This window comes from Salmo salar, chromosome ssa05 (genome assembly GCF_905237065.1).
Source record: "Salmo salar chromosome ssa05, Ssal_v3.1, whole genome shotgun sequence".
Taxonomy (NCBI): domain Eukaryota; kingdom Metazoa; phylum Chordata; class Actinopteri; order Salmoniformes; family Salmonidae; genus Salmo; species Salmo salar.
In genome coordinates, this window is record NC_059446.1 from 9,171,330 (window position 1) to 9,190,671 (window position 19,342).

A 19,342-nucleotide genomic window follows, 5' to 3' on the forward strand; every position below is an offset into this window, starting at 1 on the left:
ATTCTGTTTGGAACGTTTTGGAATTCTTTTTTTTTTTTTTTTTTTAGGAATCTGCTACAATTTAACCAAATATGAAACAATGACAGAGTTCCTAAAAAAGTGACACACGATGTCACAATATCGATAGATTCTGTCGCGGATTTTTATTTTATTTTTCATATTATTAACAAAAATAAATAAAAGACTAGCCCAGCCTTCTTCATGGGCGAACACCGCAGCGCTTACGCTTGTATCAACTTGGCCAATGAAATGTTTGTGGTGATGTTTCACACCAGACAATCGGAATCATTTCAGGACTGACGATAATTGACTTAGCTAGTTTTAATGGAAATAGATAGTTTGCGTAACAAGACAGCTAGCAAGCTACAAAATCAAGTATCCAACATTCGGTCAGCTGACATCCGCCATCTTTCCAGATCATGTGACCAAACTACCTTTGTTCCGGTAGTGGTCTTCAAATAGCTAGCATTAGCACTTCACTTGTATTGTACAGAGATCGCCTTTTCCCTCTCACATCTAGTACAATATCGACGTGCATAATAGGAAAAATACTGCTCTGCCAAGAGATGCCCCTCCAGCGAACTCCTTTGATGTAACACTACCGAGGCAGGAATCACCGCTTTACAGGTGAGTTATCGTGGATGAATCGTAGATAACTAGCTAGTTAACGTTACTTAGACAGGGATTGGAACATGCAAAAACAAACTGATTGGTGTTTTGTCTACTAACGTTAACCAGCTGGAGGTGGTGTGGCTGTAATATGTGATCAAACAATGATGTTGATATAGGCTAGCTTGGCTAACGAATACAGCTCCAAACCGAACGGTTTCTAATGATGGCTTTGAGACCTTGCCGTTTTGAAATGGCAGTAAAGGTGTAATGGCTAGCTAACTGCAGTCGACTGTGGTATTTTGGACGCAGTAATTGCAGAATGTAATTTTTTTTTGGGGGGGGGTAAGTGCGTCTAAAGTGCCGTACCTAGCTAACGTTATACCAATAGCTTTTTTTTGTCAGCTAGTAAATTAAGCGGGTAGTTGTGGTTAAGTAGCTAACTGACAGCTACTGTGCCAAAGCCCTTTTGCAGGTACTTCTGTTAATTGATTGATCAATTGATTGATCAATGAATGTCCTTGTTGTGTCCAAATAAATGACTAATGACGTCTGACGAAATACTGTGCCAGTTTCTTCAACATTTTAGGCTAATCCAGGCATGTTTATATTCAGATGTAAATCAAGGGCTAATGGTATGTCCATGCAGTTTTCAAACAGTGTACAGCCTCCTGAGGGGGAAGAGGTGTTGTCATGGTCTCTTCATGACTGTGTTGCATTGAGACTTTTTTTTTTTTAATTTTTAGAGGGTAGATCAGCTTTAATATTGTGGCTTTTATCAATGTAATTGTCTGCATCATTTCCAATCCCCCAGATTTAAAAAAATAAAATATATATTTTATTTATTTTCCCCTAACCACCCTTTCCCTAATTGGAGTAAACTAATGGACAACAACTCTTAAGCTTCTACTTCCAGCTTATACATACTATATACATTTTAAGGACAGTCTATTTTGCAATGGTTATCTTTTGTTTGTTTTTTAGGCCCATTCAGCCTCCCTCAACCCCTCCCATCTCTGAAGACCATCCAGTTTTGATTTTAACTGTGATGTTTCAAAAAGGTTCAGAACATGTATATATTTTCCATTAGTCCTTCTTATTAGTTTATTTTTAGTCCCACCCTTGAGAAATAATTTTACTGTAATGGAGGAGGAGTTGACCTTTCTACTGATAGCCTTTTTTAAGTCTCAACTCCTCAAATTATGTGCAGAGCAAACACTACTACAACGGGCCTATCCATGAACATTGATTCTGGAAAATGAATCCTCAGTTTGTCTTGCACAGCATTGAGGTAACATGTACCGCTAGCAGCATTTTAGCCAAAGACTGTTATCCTAGCTGTCTAGTCTATTTTTAGAAATGTGCTGTAAGCACAGTTTTATTTAAGGATTTGGCTACTCGTTATCATTCTGAGAAATGTGGTAGGCCACTTGATTTCAACATCTGAACAAAGTGGACAGGTTAGCATTTTGTTCAAACAGTTGGAGATGGCCAGAAGGGTGGCCATAATTCAACTGTTCTTCCTGGTTAACTAGCAAATAGATCCAAGTTGGTTAAACTTGAAATATAAAGATTAGCTGGCTACTTGTTAGAAATGGGGCTTGTTTTTGAGAGGGTGTTTATGAGATCTGTGTTAGTTTTCTATAATGCCTGCTATAAGAAATTAGTGAGTGTCCATTATGCATGATTCTGGTTAAATTTATAACATAAAGGGCATTTTCATAGACTTGAAAGTGAGATTAGTAATTATTGCAAAAATGCAGGTTGAACTATTTTGATAATTTAATTATTTTATTATTCAAATCAAATCAAATTTATTTTTATATAGCCCTTCGTACATCAGCTGATATTCTCAAAGTGCTGTACAGAAACCCAGCCTAAAACCCCAAACAGCAAGCAAAGCATGTGAAAGAAGCACGGTGGCTAGGAAAAACTCCCTAGGAAAAACTCCCTAGAAAGGCCAAAAACCTAGGAAGAAACCTAGAGAGGAACCAGGCTATGAGGGGTGGCCAGTCCTCTTCTGGCTGTGCAGGGTGGATATTATAACAGAACATGGTCAAAATGTTAAAATGTTCATAAATGACCAGCATGGTCAAATAATAATAATCATAGTAGTTGTCGAGGGTGCAACAAGCACGTCCGGTGAACAGGTCAGGGTTCCATATTATTGGGTCTTAAGGTTGTGGAAGGCTAATATTTAGCCTAGGTATTACTTCACAAGCCCTGAATTCATTAGAATTTCGCTGACTGTTTGAAATGCATTATATTTGACCTTTTTTCATTGTATAACAAAGCTTATTTAGAGAGAACATACAAAAAGAGATCTTGTAAATCGCCTCTAAATTAGAAAAACAAAAATATATTATTAGGCCATATCACCCAGCTCTACTCTCAACCTAGTTGAACACATTTGGGAGATTCTGGAGCAGCACCCGAGACGGCATTCTCCACCACCATGAACAAAACGCAGGTTGTCATTTATTGTCATGAGTCTTGCCTTGGAGGCAGCTCTGCAGAGTTGTCATAAAATCAGATTTTATACCTAAACATGAACTACACTGCTAGCTCTAATGCCTAACCTCAAATTAAGACCAAAAATATAATTTCATGAGTTTTTACAATATAGACCATTTTTGCTTTGCAGTTGGCACATCTAGAAGAAACCGTTCAGTTCTGCTTCCAGGGCAAGAGTTATTACAATAAACATCAACCTGACAATTTCTTATGGAATAGAGTTCCAGAGGAATACCACCTGTCAGACAGAGACTAGTTAGAGGAATATCACCTGTCAGACAGCAGACAGACTAGTTAGAGGAATACCACCTGTCAGTCAGCATACAAAGACTAGTTAGAGGAGAGGAATACCACCTGTCAGACAGACTAGTTAGAGGAATATCACCTGTCAGACAGCATACAGAGACTAGTTAGAGGAATATCACCTGTCAGTCAGACTAGTTAGAGGAATATCACCTGTCAGTCAGAGACTAGTTAGAGGAATATCACCTGGCAGACAGAGACTAGTTAGAGGAATATCACCTGTCGGACGGCATCAGAGACTAGTTAGAGGAATATCACCTGGCAGACAGAGACTAGTTAGAGGAATACCACCTGTCAGACAGAGACTAGTTAGCCTCTAGGGGCTAGGGGGCAGTATTTTCACGGCCGGATGAAAAACGTACCTTATTTAAACCGGTTACTACTCTGGCCCAGAAAATTGAATATGCATATTATTAGTAAATTTGAATAGAAAACACTCTGAAGTTTCTAAAATTGTTTGAATGGTGTTTGTGAGTATAACAGAACTCATATGGCAGGCAAAAAACCTGAGAAAAATTTAATCAGGAAGTGGGAGAATTTAGAAATGTAGTTTTTGTTTAGAATCTCTTGGAAAACTACAGTGACATAGGATTTACCTTACACCTCCTAACTCTTCCATTGGCTGTCAACAATCTTTATGAACAGGTTTCAACCGTCATCTGTTACCGGGCAGATCATTTTGGCTCAGTCAATCATTGGTCAGTCTGAGGAGAGGTGTCTTATGATGCGTGACATCATCGTCTTTTTATTTTTCCTCTGGGATGAATGGCTACTGCATTCCGCTACTGCATTCCGCCGAAGATCAGCAAAGGTAAGTAAATATTTCGAACATATTGTTAGAGATTTGTCGACGCCGTGGTTGTAGGCTAACTGTATAGCTTAGCATTGAAGGCTAAGTTCTGTACTCAGAATATTGAACAATGTTGCTTTTTCCGTAACGTTACTTTGAAATCTGACAAAGGGGTTGCATAAAGGAGTAGATTATCTCTAATTCTTTAAATAATTGTTATAAAAATGTTCAACGTTTATGAGTTCTTCTGTAAATTAAATGTGCCTATTCACCGGCAGCTATGGGGAGAAAACATTTTCTGAACGCCACGCGCCAATGTAAAAAATTGGGTTTTTGGATATAAATATATAATTGATCGAACAGAAAATGCATGTATTGTCTAACATGATGTCCTAGGAGTGTCATCTGATGAAGATTGTCAAAGGTTAGTGCTTCATTTTAGCTGTATATCTGGTTTTGTGATGCTATCGTGCTTGGAAAATGCCTTTTTTTTTTTCTTTGCTGAGGTGCTATGCTAAAATAATGTTTTTCTTTCACCGTAAAGCCTTTTTGAAATAAGACAATGTGATTGGATTAACGAGTTGAATATCTTTAAAATGCCGTATAATATTTTAATTTTGAGATTATTTTGTTTTGAATATTGTGCCGTGCTATCTCACTGGTTGTTGTCCAACCAATCCCATTAGCGGGATTGTAGCCTCGAGGCTTTAGAAGAATACCACCTGTCAGACAGCAGACAGAGACTAGTTAGAGGACTATCACCTGTCAGACAGACTAGTTAGAGGAATATCACCTGGCAGACAGACTAGTTAGAGGAGAGGAATAGTCTTCCACCTATCAGACAGCGTGGAAGTAGCTCTTCAAAAAGTCTATAGGCTACAGTAGTGTAATCTGCTTTTGTCAGCCCAGTCATAGCGCAACAAATAACAATTCTAAATGTAATTGTGATTTAAAGTTTGTTGGCCACAATTTAAAAGGAGCTATTTTTATTTCTTAATTGGAGGAAGGCCCTAAAATTGTCAGTCTCAGTCACTGTAGTCATAGACTGTTCTCTCTGCTACCGCACAGCAAGCAGTACCGGAGCGCCAAGTCTAGGTCAAAAAGACTTCTTAACAGCTTCTACCCCCCCCCAAGCCATAAGACTCCTTCCTGAACAGCTAATCAAATGGCTACCCAGACTATTTGCATTCCCCCCCTCTTTACGCTACTGCTACTCTCTGTTTATTATCTTTGCATAGTCACTTTATCTCTACCTACAGTTGAAGTCGGAAGTTTACATACACTTGGAGTCATTAAAACTCGTTTTTCAACCACTCCACAAATTTCTTGTTAACAAACGATAGTTTTGGCAAGTCTGTTAGGACATCTACTTTGCATTGTATCACAATTCCAGTGGGTCAGAAGTTTACATACACTAAGTTGACTGTGCCTTTTAAACAGCTTGGAAAATTCCAGAAAATGATGTCATGGCTTTAGAAGCTTCTGATAGGCTAATTGACATCATTTGAGTCAATTGGAGGTGTACCTGTGGATGTATTTCAAGGCCTACCTTCAAACTCAGTGCCTCTTTGCTTGACATCATGGGAAAATCAAAAGAAATCAGCCAAGACCTCAGAAAAAGTCTGGTTCATCCTTGGTAGCAATTTCCAAATGCCTGAAGGTACCACGTTCATCTGTACAAACAATAGTACGCAAGTATAAACACCATGGGACCACGCAGCCGTCATACCGCTCAGGAAGGAGATGCGTTCTGTCTCCTGGAGATGAACGTACTTTGGTGCGAAAAGGGCAAATCAATCCCAGAACAACAGCAAAGGACCTTGTGAAGTTGCTGGAGGAAACGGGTACAAAAGTATCTATATCCACAGTAAAACGAGTCCTATATCGACATAACCTGAAAGGCCGCTCAGCAAGGAAGAAGCCACTTCTCCAAAACCACCATTAAAAAAAGTCAGACTACGATTTGCAACTGCACTTGGGGACAAAGATTGTACTTTTTGGAGAAATGTCCTCTGGTCTGATGAAACACAAATAGAACTGTTTGGCTATAATGACTATTGTTATGTTTGGAGGAAAAAGGGGGATGCTTGCAAGCCGAAGAACACCATCCCAACCGTGAAGCACGAGGGTGGCAGCATGTTGTGGGGCTGCTTTACTGCAGGAGGGGACTGGTGCACTTCACAAAATAGATAGCATAATGAGGATGGAAAATTGTGGCTATATTGAAGCAATATCTCAAGACATGAGTCAGGAAGTTAAAGCTTGATCGCAAATGGGTTTTCCAAATGGACAATGACCCCAAGCATACTTACAAAGTTGTGGCAATGGCTTAAGGACAACAAAGTCAAGGTATTGGAGTGGCCATCACAAAGCCAGACCTCAATCCTATGGAACATTTGTGGGCGGAACTGAAAAAGCGTGTGCAAGCAAGGAGGCCTACAAACCTGACTCAGTTACACCAGCTCTGTCAGGAGGAATGGGCCAAAATTCACCCAACTTATTGTGGGAAGCTTGTGGAAGGCTACCTGAAACGTTTGACCCAAGTTAAACAATTTAATGGCAATGCTACCAAATACTAATTGAGTGTATGTAAACTTCTGACCCACTGGGAATGTGATGAAAGAAATAAAAGCTGAAATAAATCATTCTCCACTATTATTCTGACATTTCACATTATTTTAACAAAGTGGTGATCCTAACTGACCTAAGACAGGGATTTATTACTATGATTAAATGTCAGGAATTGTGAAACTGAGTTTAAATGTATTTGGCTAACTCCTGACATCAACTGTACATATTACTTCGACTAACCGGTGCCCCCGCTCATTGACTGTACCGGTACCCCCTGTATATAGCCTCGCTATTGTTATTTTATTGAAGCTCTTTAGTTATTTGTTACTTTTATTTTTAACTTTTTTTTTGTACTGTTCTTTCGTTGCCCAGAAGCCAAAGGCTCAATCCTAGTCATATTAGCAACCCATGCTAGCTGTTTCTATTATATTTCCCCTCTTTCTAAAATTCTAACGGAGATTTTAATCTATTGCAACTGCTCGCATTAGGTTAAGAAGGGTGTTTTCCGAGAATTGCATTTTGGTAAATGTTTGAAAATGACGTTTTATTAGCGGCTTCATTACAGGAGTTGCATGTTCAATAACAGGCTATAGCCTTTTGAACTGTAAGACGATACACTTGTTATTGTTGCATGTTTCCATTTAAGCTCTTAACCTGTTAGGGACATTTTACACCATTTTAAAGACAAGACTCTCGTTAATCTAACCACACTGTCCGATTTCAAAAAGGCTTTACAGCGAAAGCAAAACATTTAGATTATGTCAGGAGAGTACCCTCCCAAAAATATTCACACAGCCATTTTCAAAGCAAGCATATGTCACAAAAAACAAAACCACAGCTAAATGCAGCACTAACCTTTGATTTTCATCAGATGACACTCCTAGGACATTATGTTATGCTTGTATTGTATGTTTTGTTCAATCAAGTTCATATTTATATCAAAAACCAGCTTTTTACATTAGCATGTGATCTTCAGAACTACCATACCCACCGCAAACTTACGGTGAATTTACTAAATTACTCACGATAAACGTTCACAAAAAACATATCTATAATTCTTAAAATAATTGTTACAGAACTCCTTTATGCAATCGTGGTGTCAGATTTTAAAATAGCTGTTCGGGGAAAGCACATTTTGCAATATTCTGAGTACATATCACGGCTAGCTAATTTGACACCCACCAAGTTTGGCCCTCACCAAACTCAGATTTACTATAAGAAAATTTGATTACCTTTGCTGTTCTTCGTCAGAATGCACTCCCAGGACTTCTACTTCAACAACAAATGTTGTTTTGGTTCGAAATAATCCATAATTATATCCAAATAGCTCCGTTTTGTTCGTGCGTTCAGGTCACTATCCGAAGGGTGATGCGCGGGTGCATTTTGTGACAAAATAATTCCATTCAAATGCTGTTTAAAATAAATTTTTATGCTATTTTTAATAAATTTTTATGCTATTTTTCTTGTAAAATAGCGATAATATTCCAACCGGGTGACGTTGTGTTCATTCAAACACTGAAAGAAAAACATGGAGTCGTCTCGTGCATGCGCGCCTCAGTGTCATTGTTCTCAGCAGGACCACTCACAAAAACCCCTGCTGTTTTTCGCCCAGAGGCTGGAGAGCTCTCATTCCACTTTCTGGCACCTTCCTAGAGCCAATGGAAGCCTTAGAAAATGTCACGTTACAGCAGAGATGCTGTATTTTTGATAGAGATGCCCTAGAAGGAGAACAAATTGTCAGACAGGGCACTTCCTGTATAGAATCTTCTCAGGTTTTGGCCTGCCATATGAGTTCTGTTATACTCAGACACCATTCAAACAGTTTTAGAAACGTTAGTGGTTTCTATCCAAATCTACTAATTATATGCATGTTCTAGTTTCTGGGCAGGAGTAGTAACCAGATTAAATTGGGTACGTTTTTTTTTTTATCCGGCCGTGAAAATACTGCCCCCTATCCCAAACAGGTTTAATGAAAAATGTATGTTACTTGTAGGCATGCATAGTATCAGAGAAGAAGAGGCAAGGCAAGAGGTTTCACTCTCGCCTAAATCTATCCAAAATACACCTGCTTGTTGAACATCTCATTCCAAAATCATGGGCATTAATATTTTTGCTGCTATAACAGCCTCCACTCTTCTGGGAAGGCTTTCCACTAGATGTAGGAACATTGCAGCGGGGACTTGCTTCCATTCAGCCACAAGAGCATTACTGAGGTGATGTTGGGCGATTAGGCCCTGGCTCGCATTTGGCGTTCCAATTTATCCCAAAGGTGTTTGATGGGGTTGAAGTCAGGGCTCTGTGCAGGCCAGTCAAGTTCTTCCACACTGATCTCGACAAACCATTTCTGTATGGGCCTCGCTTTGTGTGCGGTGGCATTGTCATGTTGAAACAGGAAAGGGCCTTCCTCAAACTATTGCCACAAAGTTGGAAGCACAGAATCGTCCAGAATGTCATTCTATACTATAGCGTTCCCTTCACTTTAAATAAGGGGCCCAAACCATGAAAAACAGCCCCAGACCATTATTCCTCTTCCACCAAACTTTACAGTTGGCACTACTATGCATTGGTGCAGGTAGCGTTCTCCTGGCATCCACCAAACCCAGATTCGTCCGTCGGACTGCCAGATGGTGAAGCGTGATTGTCACGCAAGAGAACACATTACTACTGCTCCAGAGTCCAATGGCGGCGAGCTTTATACCAGTCCAGTCGACGCTTGGCATTGCGCATGGTGATCTTAGCCCTGTGTGCGGCTGCTCGGCCATGGAAACGCATTTCATGAAGCTCCCAACGAATAGTTCTTGTGCTGACGTTACTTCCAGAGGCAGTTTGGAACTCGGCAGTGAGTGTTGCAATTGAGGACAGACGATTTTTACACGCTACGCACTTCAGCACTCGACAGTCCTGTTCTGTGAGCTTGTGTGGCCTACCACTTCGCGGCTCAGCCATTGTTGCTCCTAGGCGTTGGAAAGGTGGCATCATATGACAGTGCCTCGTTGAATGTCACTGAGCTCTTCAGTAAGGCCGTTCTACTGCCAATGTTTGTCTATGGAGATTTCATGGCGGTGTGCTCGTTTTTTTTTTTTATACACCTGTCAGCAAAGGGTGTTGCTGAAATAGCCGACTCCACTAATTTGATGGGGTGTCCACATACTTTTGTGTATATGTTGAGTCTAGCCCAGAGCTGAACCTCTAAACTGTCTGTATGACTGGGAGTCTATAAGGTCCAGTTCTGTGTTTTAATTGCATCATCTGTAGAACTGTGCAGTTTCCACGTCAGAAGTGACTTTCTTATTTGCATTTCATCATAACCTGCAACAAAGTAAATAATTACTGACAACATTCAGCAAATAGTATTGCTTCATGACCGATAGGTGAGAGGTCACAAGGTTGCATCTATGAATATAGTGTCCTAGCTAAGAAGGGTATCATCTCCTAGCTATGTATCTTCAATGCAAGATCATTTTCTATGTTCCTCCAACCAGGAACAAAAAAAGAACTGTACTTGATTGTCTATAAAAAAAATATTGATTTAGGTTTAATAGCCAATTTTAAAAAGTCACTTGACTACTTACTACTTGTCTAAGTTGTTCTTCATCACACATGGTAGCACGTTGTGCTGCTAATAACTTCCTGTCCACCACTCCCCTGAGGGAGGGAACTGATGTATGTACATAGCCCTACATGTGTTGACAAAGAACTTGAAGTTAAAACCAAGCCCTGGAATGTTGTCACATGAGAGAGACAACAAAATATCAGAAGTCACACTTTTTTAGGAGAACAGAATGTAGCCTGCCTCGTTGCTTTTTCAGAACAGGAGAACAGAATGTAGCCAGCCTCGTTGCTTTTTCAGAAGAGGAGAACAGAATGTAGCCAGCCTCGTTGCTTTTTCAGAACAGGAGAACAGAATGTAGCCAGCCTCGTTGCTTTTTCAGAACAGCAATGGTCATTTCAAGGTTGTTCAGCAGCGGCAGTCAGCTTCTCTGACTGTTCAGTAATATCATTGAACTAGTTGCTGTCAGCATCTGGCTTTGCAATAGTGTTGCATGGTAAACCACTACAATGGTAATATCACGGTACCAAAACGTCACGATACCAAACATTTTAGAATACCGTACTACTGTTTCAGATGATACTACCAACTGTTTCAGCCTTACCCATCTAAAGAACCTGCTGGTGTCTGGTATAATATGTTATTAAAGTCAGTTTGGTTTAGAAATTCAGTTGGATTTCAGCAACAACCTCTAGTCTCTTGTATGCGCCGGTCCAATAATAACCAATTCACTTTCATGCTTATATCACGTGTGGCAGCTGTAATCAGCCAGCAGGCAGCCACATTGCCTACCAGCCCTCACTCAGGCATCCTTGCAGCTTTACAGCAAAGAAAACTGCTTGCCTCTACTTACAATATCAAAGGGACGTAAAACAATCTGTTTGTGGAACAACCCTTATGCTGAAAAGAAAGTGTCTGTGTGTCTCTCTCCAGTCTACACAACACAAACCCTCAGAAACCATCTCTCATAGGCCATATCTGGTTTACAATCACATACTTTTCTCAGGGTTTAGAGAGAGAGGCTATATCCGGTTTCCTTTTTGTTTCTCTGAGAGATGGTTTCTGTAAAGGTGGTTCTCACACACACAGTAGGTAAACAGAGGAAGTGGTTGGTGGTGGGCATCTTAGAGTGAACAGATCTTCTTTTGGATATAAGTTAAAGTTTCATACCCAAATAAGGAAATGAGATGATGATGATGATGAAGCCTATTTTCTGGACTCTTAAAATACATTTTTCCAGGGTAAAAAGAAGATACCTTTTGTGATCTCTTATAGCATAGTGATCATAACATCAATATCATCATCTGACTGGAGAGACGCACCACCTTTTTGTTGATTAATCCACATTCAACTCCCAAAGACCAGGGTAAGAAGTTCATTATTTTTGTACTAATCTGCATATTTTAAAATATTTAATGTTTTTGTTCTTTTTTTAGTATTGAAATTTCAAATATCACTCACATTAGGCAGAATAATTATAACAATAGTAGTAATAATAATTTATTGAATTTGTAAATCGCTTTTCATTAAACAAGAATGAAGTGCATCAGTGTTGCATGGTAGCTGGGATGCAGACCCTGATGAGTCTTCTGTTGGCTTTCAGAGGAGCAATATTGATAAATTTTGTATCATTTCATTGCCTGTTATAACCAAGAGCACAGACCAGTCTGAGTAGACTGCACCAGTCAGCCATTCTATGCAGGATTCTATTATTCACTGACCAGTGTGAAGTTAAATTCAATATGTTGCATTGAGTAAAAGTGTGAATTTGCGTGACCGGTATCGCGATACTTGGCCTGGTATCATTAGTACACTGAACAAAAATATAAAACCCAACATGCAACGATTTTATTGAATTACAGTTCATATAATGAAATCAGTCAATTTAAATAAATTCATTAGGCCCTAATATACAGATTTCACATCACTGGGAATACAGATATGCTATCTGTTGGTCACAGATACCTTAAAAAAAAAAGTCAGGATCTGGGGTGACCACCATTTTGCCCCATGCATCGTGACACATCTCCTTCACATAGAGTTGATCAGGCTGTTGATTGTGGCCTGTGAAATGTTGTCCCACTCTTGAATGGCTGTGCGAAGTTTCTGGATATTGGGGGGAACTGGAACACGCTGTTGTACACGTCAATCCAGAGCATCCCAAACATGCACAATGGGTGACCATGTATCGTGAGTATGCAGGCCATGGAGGAACTAAGACATTTTCAGCTTCAAGGAATTGTGTACAGCATTATGGGGCTGTGCATTATCATGCTGAAACATGAGGTGATGATGGCGGCGGATGAATGGCATGAAAATGGCCTCAGGATCTCGTCACGGTATCTCTGTGCATTCAAATTACCATCGATAAAATGCATTTGTGTTCGTTGTCCGTAGCTTATGCCAGACCCATACCATAACCCCTCCGATGGGATTCTCTGTTAACAACGTTGACATCAGCAAACCGCCCGCCCACACGACGTCTGCTATCTGCCCGGTACAGTTGAAACCTGGGATTCATTTGTGAAGACCACACTTCTCCAGCGTGCCAGTGGCCATCAAAGGTGAGCAGTTGCCCACTGACGTCGGTTACGACACTGAACTGCAGTCAGGTCAAGACCCTGGTGAGGGTGACGAGCACGCAGATGCGCATCCCTGAGACGGTTTCTGACAGTTTGTGCAGAAATTCTTTGGTTGTGCAAACCCCCAGTTTCAGCAGCTGTCTGGGTGCGGGTGGACGTACTGCCAAATTCTCTAAAATGACGTTGGAGGCGGCTTATGGTAGAGAATTTCTGGCAACAGCTCTATTGGACATTCCGGCTGTGAGCATGCCAATTGCATGCTCCCTCAACTTGAGACATCTGTGGCATTGTCGGAAAAAACTGCTTATTTTAGTGGCCTTTTATTGTCCCAAGCACAAGATGCACCTGAGTAACGATCATGCTGGTTAATCAGCTTCTAGATATACCACACCTGTCAGGGGGATGGAATTATCTTGGCAAAGGAGAATGCTCACTAGGGATGTAAACAAATTATCATAACCACCATCGATAAAAGACAGTACGGTGCAGCCTTCTTCATCGACCTGGCCAAGGCTTTCGACTCTGTCAATCACCGTATTCTTATTGGCAGACTCAATAGCCTTGGTTTCTCAAATGACTGCCTTGCCTGGTTCACCAACTACTTCGCAGATAGTTCAGTGTGTCAAATCGGAGGGCCTGTTGTCCGGACCTCTAGCAGTCTCTATGGGGGTACCACAGGGTTCAATTCTCGGGCCGACTCTTTTGTCTGTATATATCTACGATGTCGCTCTTGCTGCGGGTGATTCCCTGATCCACCTCTACGCAGACGATACCATTCTGTATACATCTGGCCCTTCTTTGGACACTGTGTTAACTAACCTCCAAACAAGCTTCAATGCCATACAACACTCCTTCCGTGGCCTCCAATTGCTCTTAAACGCTAGCAAAACCAAATGCATGCTTTTCAACCGTTCGCTGCCCGCCCGACTAGCATCACTACTCTGGACGGTTCTGACCTAGAATACGTGGACAACTACAAATACCTAGGTGTCTGGCTAGACTGTAAACTCTCCTTCCAGACTCATATCAAACATCTCCAATCCAAAATCAAATGTAGAATCGGCTTTCTATTTCGCAACAAAGCCTCCTTCACTCACGCCGCCAAACTTACCCTGCTAAAACTGACCATCCTGCCGATCCTCGACTTCGATGTCATCTACAAAATAGCTTCCAATACTCTACTCAGACTACATCCAATTTGCTATCACAGTGCCATCCGTTTTGTGACCAAAGCGCCTTATATCACCCACCACTGCGACCTGTATGCTCTAGTCGGCTGGCCTTCGCTACATATTCGTCGCCAGACCCACTGGCTCCAGGTCATCTACAAGTCTATGCTAGGTAAAGCTCTGCCTTATCTCAGCTCACTGGTCACGATAACAACACCCACCCGTAGCACGCGCTCCAGCAGGTATCTCTCACTGGTCATCCCCAAAGCCAACACCTCCTTTGGCTGCCTTTCCTTCCAGTTCTCTGCTGCCAATGACTGGAACGAATTGCAAAAATCGCTGAAGCTGGAGACTTACATTTCCGTCACTAACTTTAAGCATCAGCTATCTGAGCAGCTAACCGATCGCTGCGGCTGTACATAGTCCATCTGTAAATAGCCCACCCAATCTACCTACCTCATCCCCATATTGTTTTTATTTACTTTTCTGCTCTTTTGCACACCAGTATCACTACTTACACACCATCATCTGCTCATCTATCACTCCAGTGTTAACTTCACTGGGGTAGGGGGCAGCATTTGGAATTTTGGATGAAAAGTATGCCCAAATTAAACTGCCTTCTACTCAGGCCCAGAAGCTAGGATATGCATATAAATAGTAGATTTGGATAGATTTCCAAAACAGTTAAAACAATGTCTGCGAGTATAACATAACTGATATGGCAGGCGAAAATCTGTCCAGGAAGTACTATTATTTTGAAAGGCTGTTTTTCCATTGCAAGCCTATGCACCATACAAAGACTTAGGACCCAGTTCACGATCTCTATGGCTTCTTCTACATGTGGCCAGTCTTTAGGCATTGTTTCAGGCTTTTAATCTGAAAAATGAGGGAGATACAGCACTTTCAATGAGTGGACAGTGGAAATTTCCAGACATGAGTTCACCGCGTGATCGGGAGCGCGCCTTTCTTGTTTCTCCTTTTCTATTGACGAAGCTTTTGTCCCGTTGAAATATTATTTATGACAAAACAACCTGAGGATTGATTTTTAAACATCGTTTGACATGTTTCTACGAACTTTTACTTTACTTTTTGGACTTTTTGTCTCGATGTTGAGCGCGTGCTTTGTACCTTTTGGATTACTGATCTAAACGCACCAACAAAATTGAGGTTTTTGGACCTAAAGAGGGACATTATCGAACAAAACAAACATTTATTGTGTAACATGGAGTCCTGGGAGTGCCACCAGATGAAGATCATGAAAGGTAAGTGATTAATTTTAACGCTATTTCTGACTTTTGTGACACCTCCTTGGTTGGAAAATTGTTTTCTGTGGCTAGGCGCTGACCTAACATAATCGCATGGTGTGCTTTTGCCGTAAAGCCTTTTTGAAATCTAACACAGCGGCTGGATTAACAAGACGTTTATCTTTAATCCTGTGTATAAAACTTGTATCTTTCATCAATGTTTATGATGAGTATTTCTGTAATTTGATGTGGCTCTCTGAAATTTCACCGGATGTTTGTTTGAGACAATGATTACTGAACATAACACGCCAATTTCAACTGAGGTTTTTGGACATAAAGCGGGACATTTTCGAACAAAACAAACATTTATTGTGTAACATGAAGTCCTGTGAGTGCCATCTGATGAAGATCATCAAAGGTTAGTGATTCATTTAATCGCTATTTCTGACTTTTGTGAGCCCTCTCCTTGGTTGGAAAATGGCTGTAGGGTTTTCTGTGGCTAGGCGCTGACCTAACATAATCGCATGGTGTGCTTTCGCCGTAAAGCCTTTTTGAAATCGGACACTGTGGTTGGATTAACAAGAAGTTTATCTATAAAATGGTGTATAATACTTGTATGTTAGAGGAATTTTAATTATGGGATTTCTGTTTTGAATTTGGCGCCCTGCAATTTCACTGGCTGTTGTCGAGGTGGGACGCTAAATTGTAATTACTTTGCTACTATGGCCTATTTATTGCCATGCCTCCTCCATGCCATTTGCACACACTGTATATAGATTTTTTTTTGTGAGTTATTGACTGTACGCTTGTTTATTCCATGTAACTATGTGTTGTTTGTGTCGCTTTGCTTTCTTGGCCAGGTTGTAAATGAGAACTTGTTCTCAACTAGCCTACCTGGTGAAATAAAATAAATAAATAATTGTGTGCACTGTCGTGGAAATTGCAAGTTTATGTTATAATGCTTGTATTGCATTATAATGGTTGTTTTATTCGACAGACCTAGAGTATTCTGTTAACTATTTTGTGTGTGTTCTACTGAGGATGGGCCTCTATGAGAACACTGACAGAGGAGATTCATGATGTCTTTGGGTAATAAAGCCTAAAGAGTATTCCAGAGGACATGAGCTAATGGTTCTGTTCTATACCGTACCAGGAAGAGACGGTTCCAGTTTGGAGTAGGAGGACCAGACACTGGTCTACACAATGAAAACTGTTGACACAGCAGATGCTGTCTGCTATGTATTATAGATGCCTTTCATACAAAACTTAACTTAACCTTGTGACCATTCTATGTATCTGTTGTTCATCATGTAGGTTGAAAGGGGTGTATCTTGGTTATAAAAGATCTCAGTAGCCATTGTGTGGTCACTTTCAACGGTTCATTAGAAATGGTGCATCATTGAAAGTCATTGCTATTGCAAAGCTCTTATTATTAAAGATGTAGTTTAAGTATAACTCTGACTGTGTGAAGTTTGACTCTCCTCATTTGGTAATACAAACATTAACCACCACAGCACACAATTTGAGCGAGAAGGTTTTTGTGCACATGGAACATTTCTGGGATATTTTCATTTCAGCTCATGAAACAATGGGACCAACACTTTATATTTTAGTTTAGTATAAAATGTTTATCGTGACGACACTACTGTGCAGTAATAACTAGTTGCTGTCAGCATTTCTGACAGCCTCAACTCCAGCAGTTCTGTGTTTCTCCAGATAAGAACACTGCTCATTCTTTTGAGATCTGGTAACCTAGTATAACATGGAATTCACTACCATTACATTTTCCTTACCACAGTGGCTCTGGAGGAGGAATCCGAGACGACGGCAGCAGGAGGATCCACCCAGCGCCAGTGGACTAACCATGACCTCCAACACTGACAATCGTCAAGACGGTATTTATTTTGAAGCCCAGAACAGGACCTCTATTCATAAAATGTAGGACTGCTCATCTAGTATCAGTGTCTCTATATGAGTAGGAGCGCTGATCTAGTTCTTTTTTTTAAATCACAAGGTATACGTTAATATGGACAGGAGGAGACCTGATGCTAGATTAGTACTAGACCTGATGCTAGATTAGTACGAGACCTGATGCTAGATTAGTACGAGACCTGATGCTAGATTAGTACGAGACCTGGTGCTAGATTAGTACGAGACCTGATGCTAGATTAGTACGAGACCTGATGCTAGATTAGAAGCTTTAGAATGATGAGCCCTGGGCTGCGTTCAACAGGGCACAACCTTGTGGAATGTGTAGATGGAAATATGGACAAACCATATGGACAAAGAATCCCAATAAGGCAAACATGGTTCTCTGACATGTAGGAATGAGATCAGGTCTATTCATGACATTTCTACCTACAGCGTTTTGCCTCGTGAACATATCCAGGAAACTCATGTACCCTGTGAGTAGGATCACACATTTTCCCACATACGCAGGATATCTGTATTTCAATACTTTCCATTCAGTGATTTTCTTTAGATGAGAAGAAGTAGCCTAAAGTGTCTTGTTTATGGACGATCATGAGATCATTAGCTAACAGCAATAACCATGCTGCTTTGTTTGTGTCAACAAGCCAAGGCCCAGTCTAACGGACAGATTTATGGCTAGAACTCTGGTCCTTCTGTGGGGATTCTGTGTGGTAAAACTCTGGTCCTTCTGTGGGGATTCTGTGTGGTAGAACTCTGGTCCTTCTGTGGGGATTCTGTGTGGTAGAACTCTGGTCCTTCTGTGGGGATTCTGTGTGGTAGAACTCTGGTCCTTCTGTGTGGTAGAACTCTGGTCCTTCTGTGTGGTAGAACTCTGGTCCTTCTGTGTGGTAGAACTCTGGTCCTTCTGTGTGGTAGAACTCTGGTCCTTCTGTGGGGATTCTGGGTAGTAGAACTCTGGTCCTTCTGTGGGGATTCTGGGTAGTAGACTCTGCTATCTACAGTATGAAGTTATGTCATCTCAGCGACAGAATTAAGACGTTCTTCTGACTGAGGGAGTTGAATTAAGTATTTATTTGACGTTTCCCTTCTACCCATGTAACACCATTGTAGTTACATGGCAACTTAATGTAGACGGACTGTGTGTCCCCGTATTGCAGGCCCAGGTCCAGTTCTCTCCAGGATATCAGCGAGCACCTCTGAGGAGGATGTTCTTTGTCCTACTCCACCTCTGCCCCCGGGACCTGATTCTCAGTACGAGAGAATTGGAGGCCAAACGGGGACTTCGTAAGTACGGTTATGTTACATGCATATATTCTTTCTTCATTCCAGCTCTTGGTCATACAAAGCCAAAGAACATAACTCTATTGTATTGAAACAGTCGCTTTTTATTTCCAAAGTAAGTTCCTAGCAGCACAGTTTCCATCCTGAGACCTTCCTCAGGCACCATACAAAGAGCTGATTTTATATGAGAGCGTGTGAGAGAGCCTGCATTCATAATTGTTTGATTCCATTATTGTGTTGAGTGATGTGATTTGACGCTGATCATGTTTTATTTGTTATGTTGTAGGTTTTTACAGACCCTGATCCACCTCCTGAAGGGGAACATCGGTACAGGGCTGCTAGGCCTACCTCTGGCTGTCAGGAACGCAGGCCTTGTGGTAAGCAAACAGTTACCAATGAAGTAATAATAATTCCTGATAACTTAATAACCAAATACTCAGGCTTAGAACAGTCGCCCTGCCCGAACCACCATTTTATTTAAGTGTTCTCTTGTATTTGTTCAAAACCTTGATCATTATTTAAACTATCTTACTTTGATCTATTCTAGAGCTCCTTAGATGTCCATTGCTAATACATTTATTCTGCAAGTGCAGTGAGGGAATGACAGGATCCCAGTGGGGCAACACCTAGTGGCAGGATCCCAGTGGGGCAACACCTAGTGGCAGGATCCCAGTGGGGCAACACCTAGTGGCAGGATCCCAGTGGGGCAACACCTAGTGGCAGGATCCCAGTGGGGCAACACCTAGTGGCAGGATCCCAGTGGGGCAACACCTAGTGGCAGGATCCCAGTGGGGCAA

At 41.1% G+C, this 19,342-nt stretch overlaps 1 protein-coding gene across 2 annotated transcripts in view; it reads left to right on the forward strand.

Annotated features, from left to right (window-relative positions):
* The first annotated feature begins 118 nt into the window (after nucleotides 1-118).
* LOC106604190 (proton-coupled amino acid transporter 1) overlaps nucleotides 119-19,342 on the forward strand; it is a 42,566-nt gene continuing 23,342 nt past the window's right edge. Inside the window, exons 1-5 of one of the 2 annotated variants that reach the window (XM_045717868.1) lie at nucleotides 119-627; nucleotides 11,613-11,703; nucleotides 17,131-17,227; nucleotides 18,422-18,548; nucleotides 18,832-18,922. In XM_045717868.1, coding sequence (XP_045573824.1) covers nucleotides 17,197-17,227; nucleotides 18,422-18,548; nucleotides 18,832-18,922 — 249 coding nt within the window. In that variant the 5' untranslated portion in view covers nucleotides 119-627; nucleotides 11,613-11,703; nucleotides 17,131-17,196. The remainder of the gene's footprint in view (nucleotides 628-11,612; nucleotides 11,704-17,130; nucleotides 17,228-18,421; nucleotides 18,549-18,831; nucleotides 18,923-19,342) is intronic. The other variant, XM_045717866.1, reaches the window with a different exon arrangement.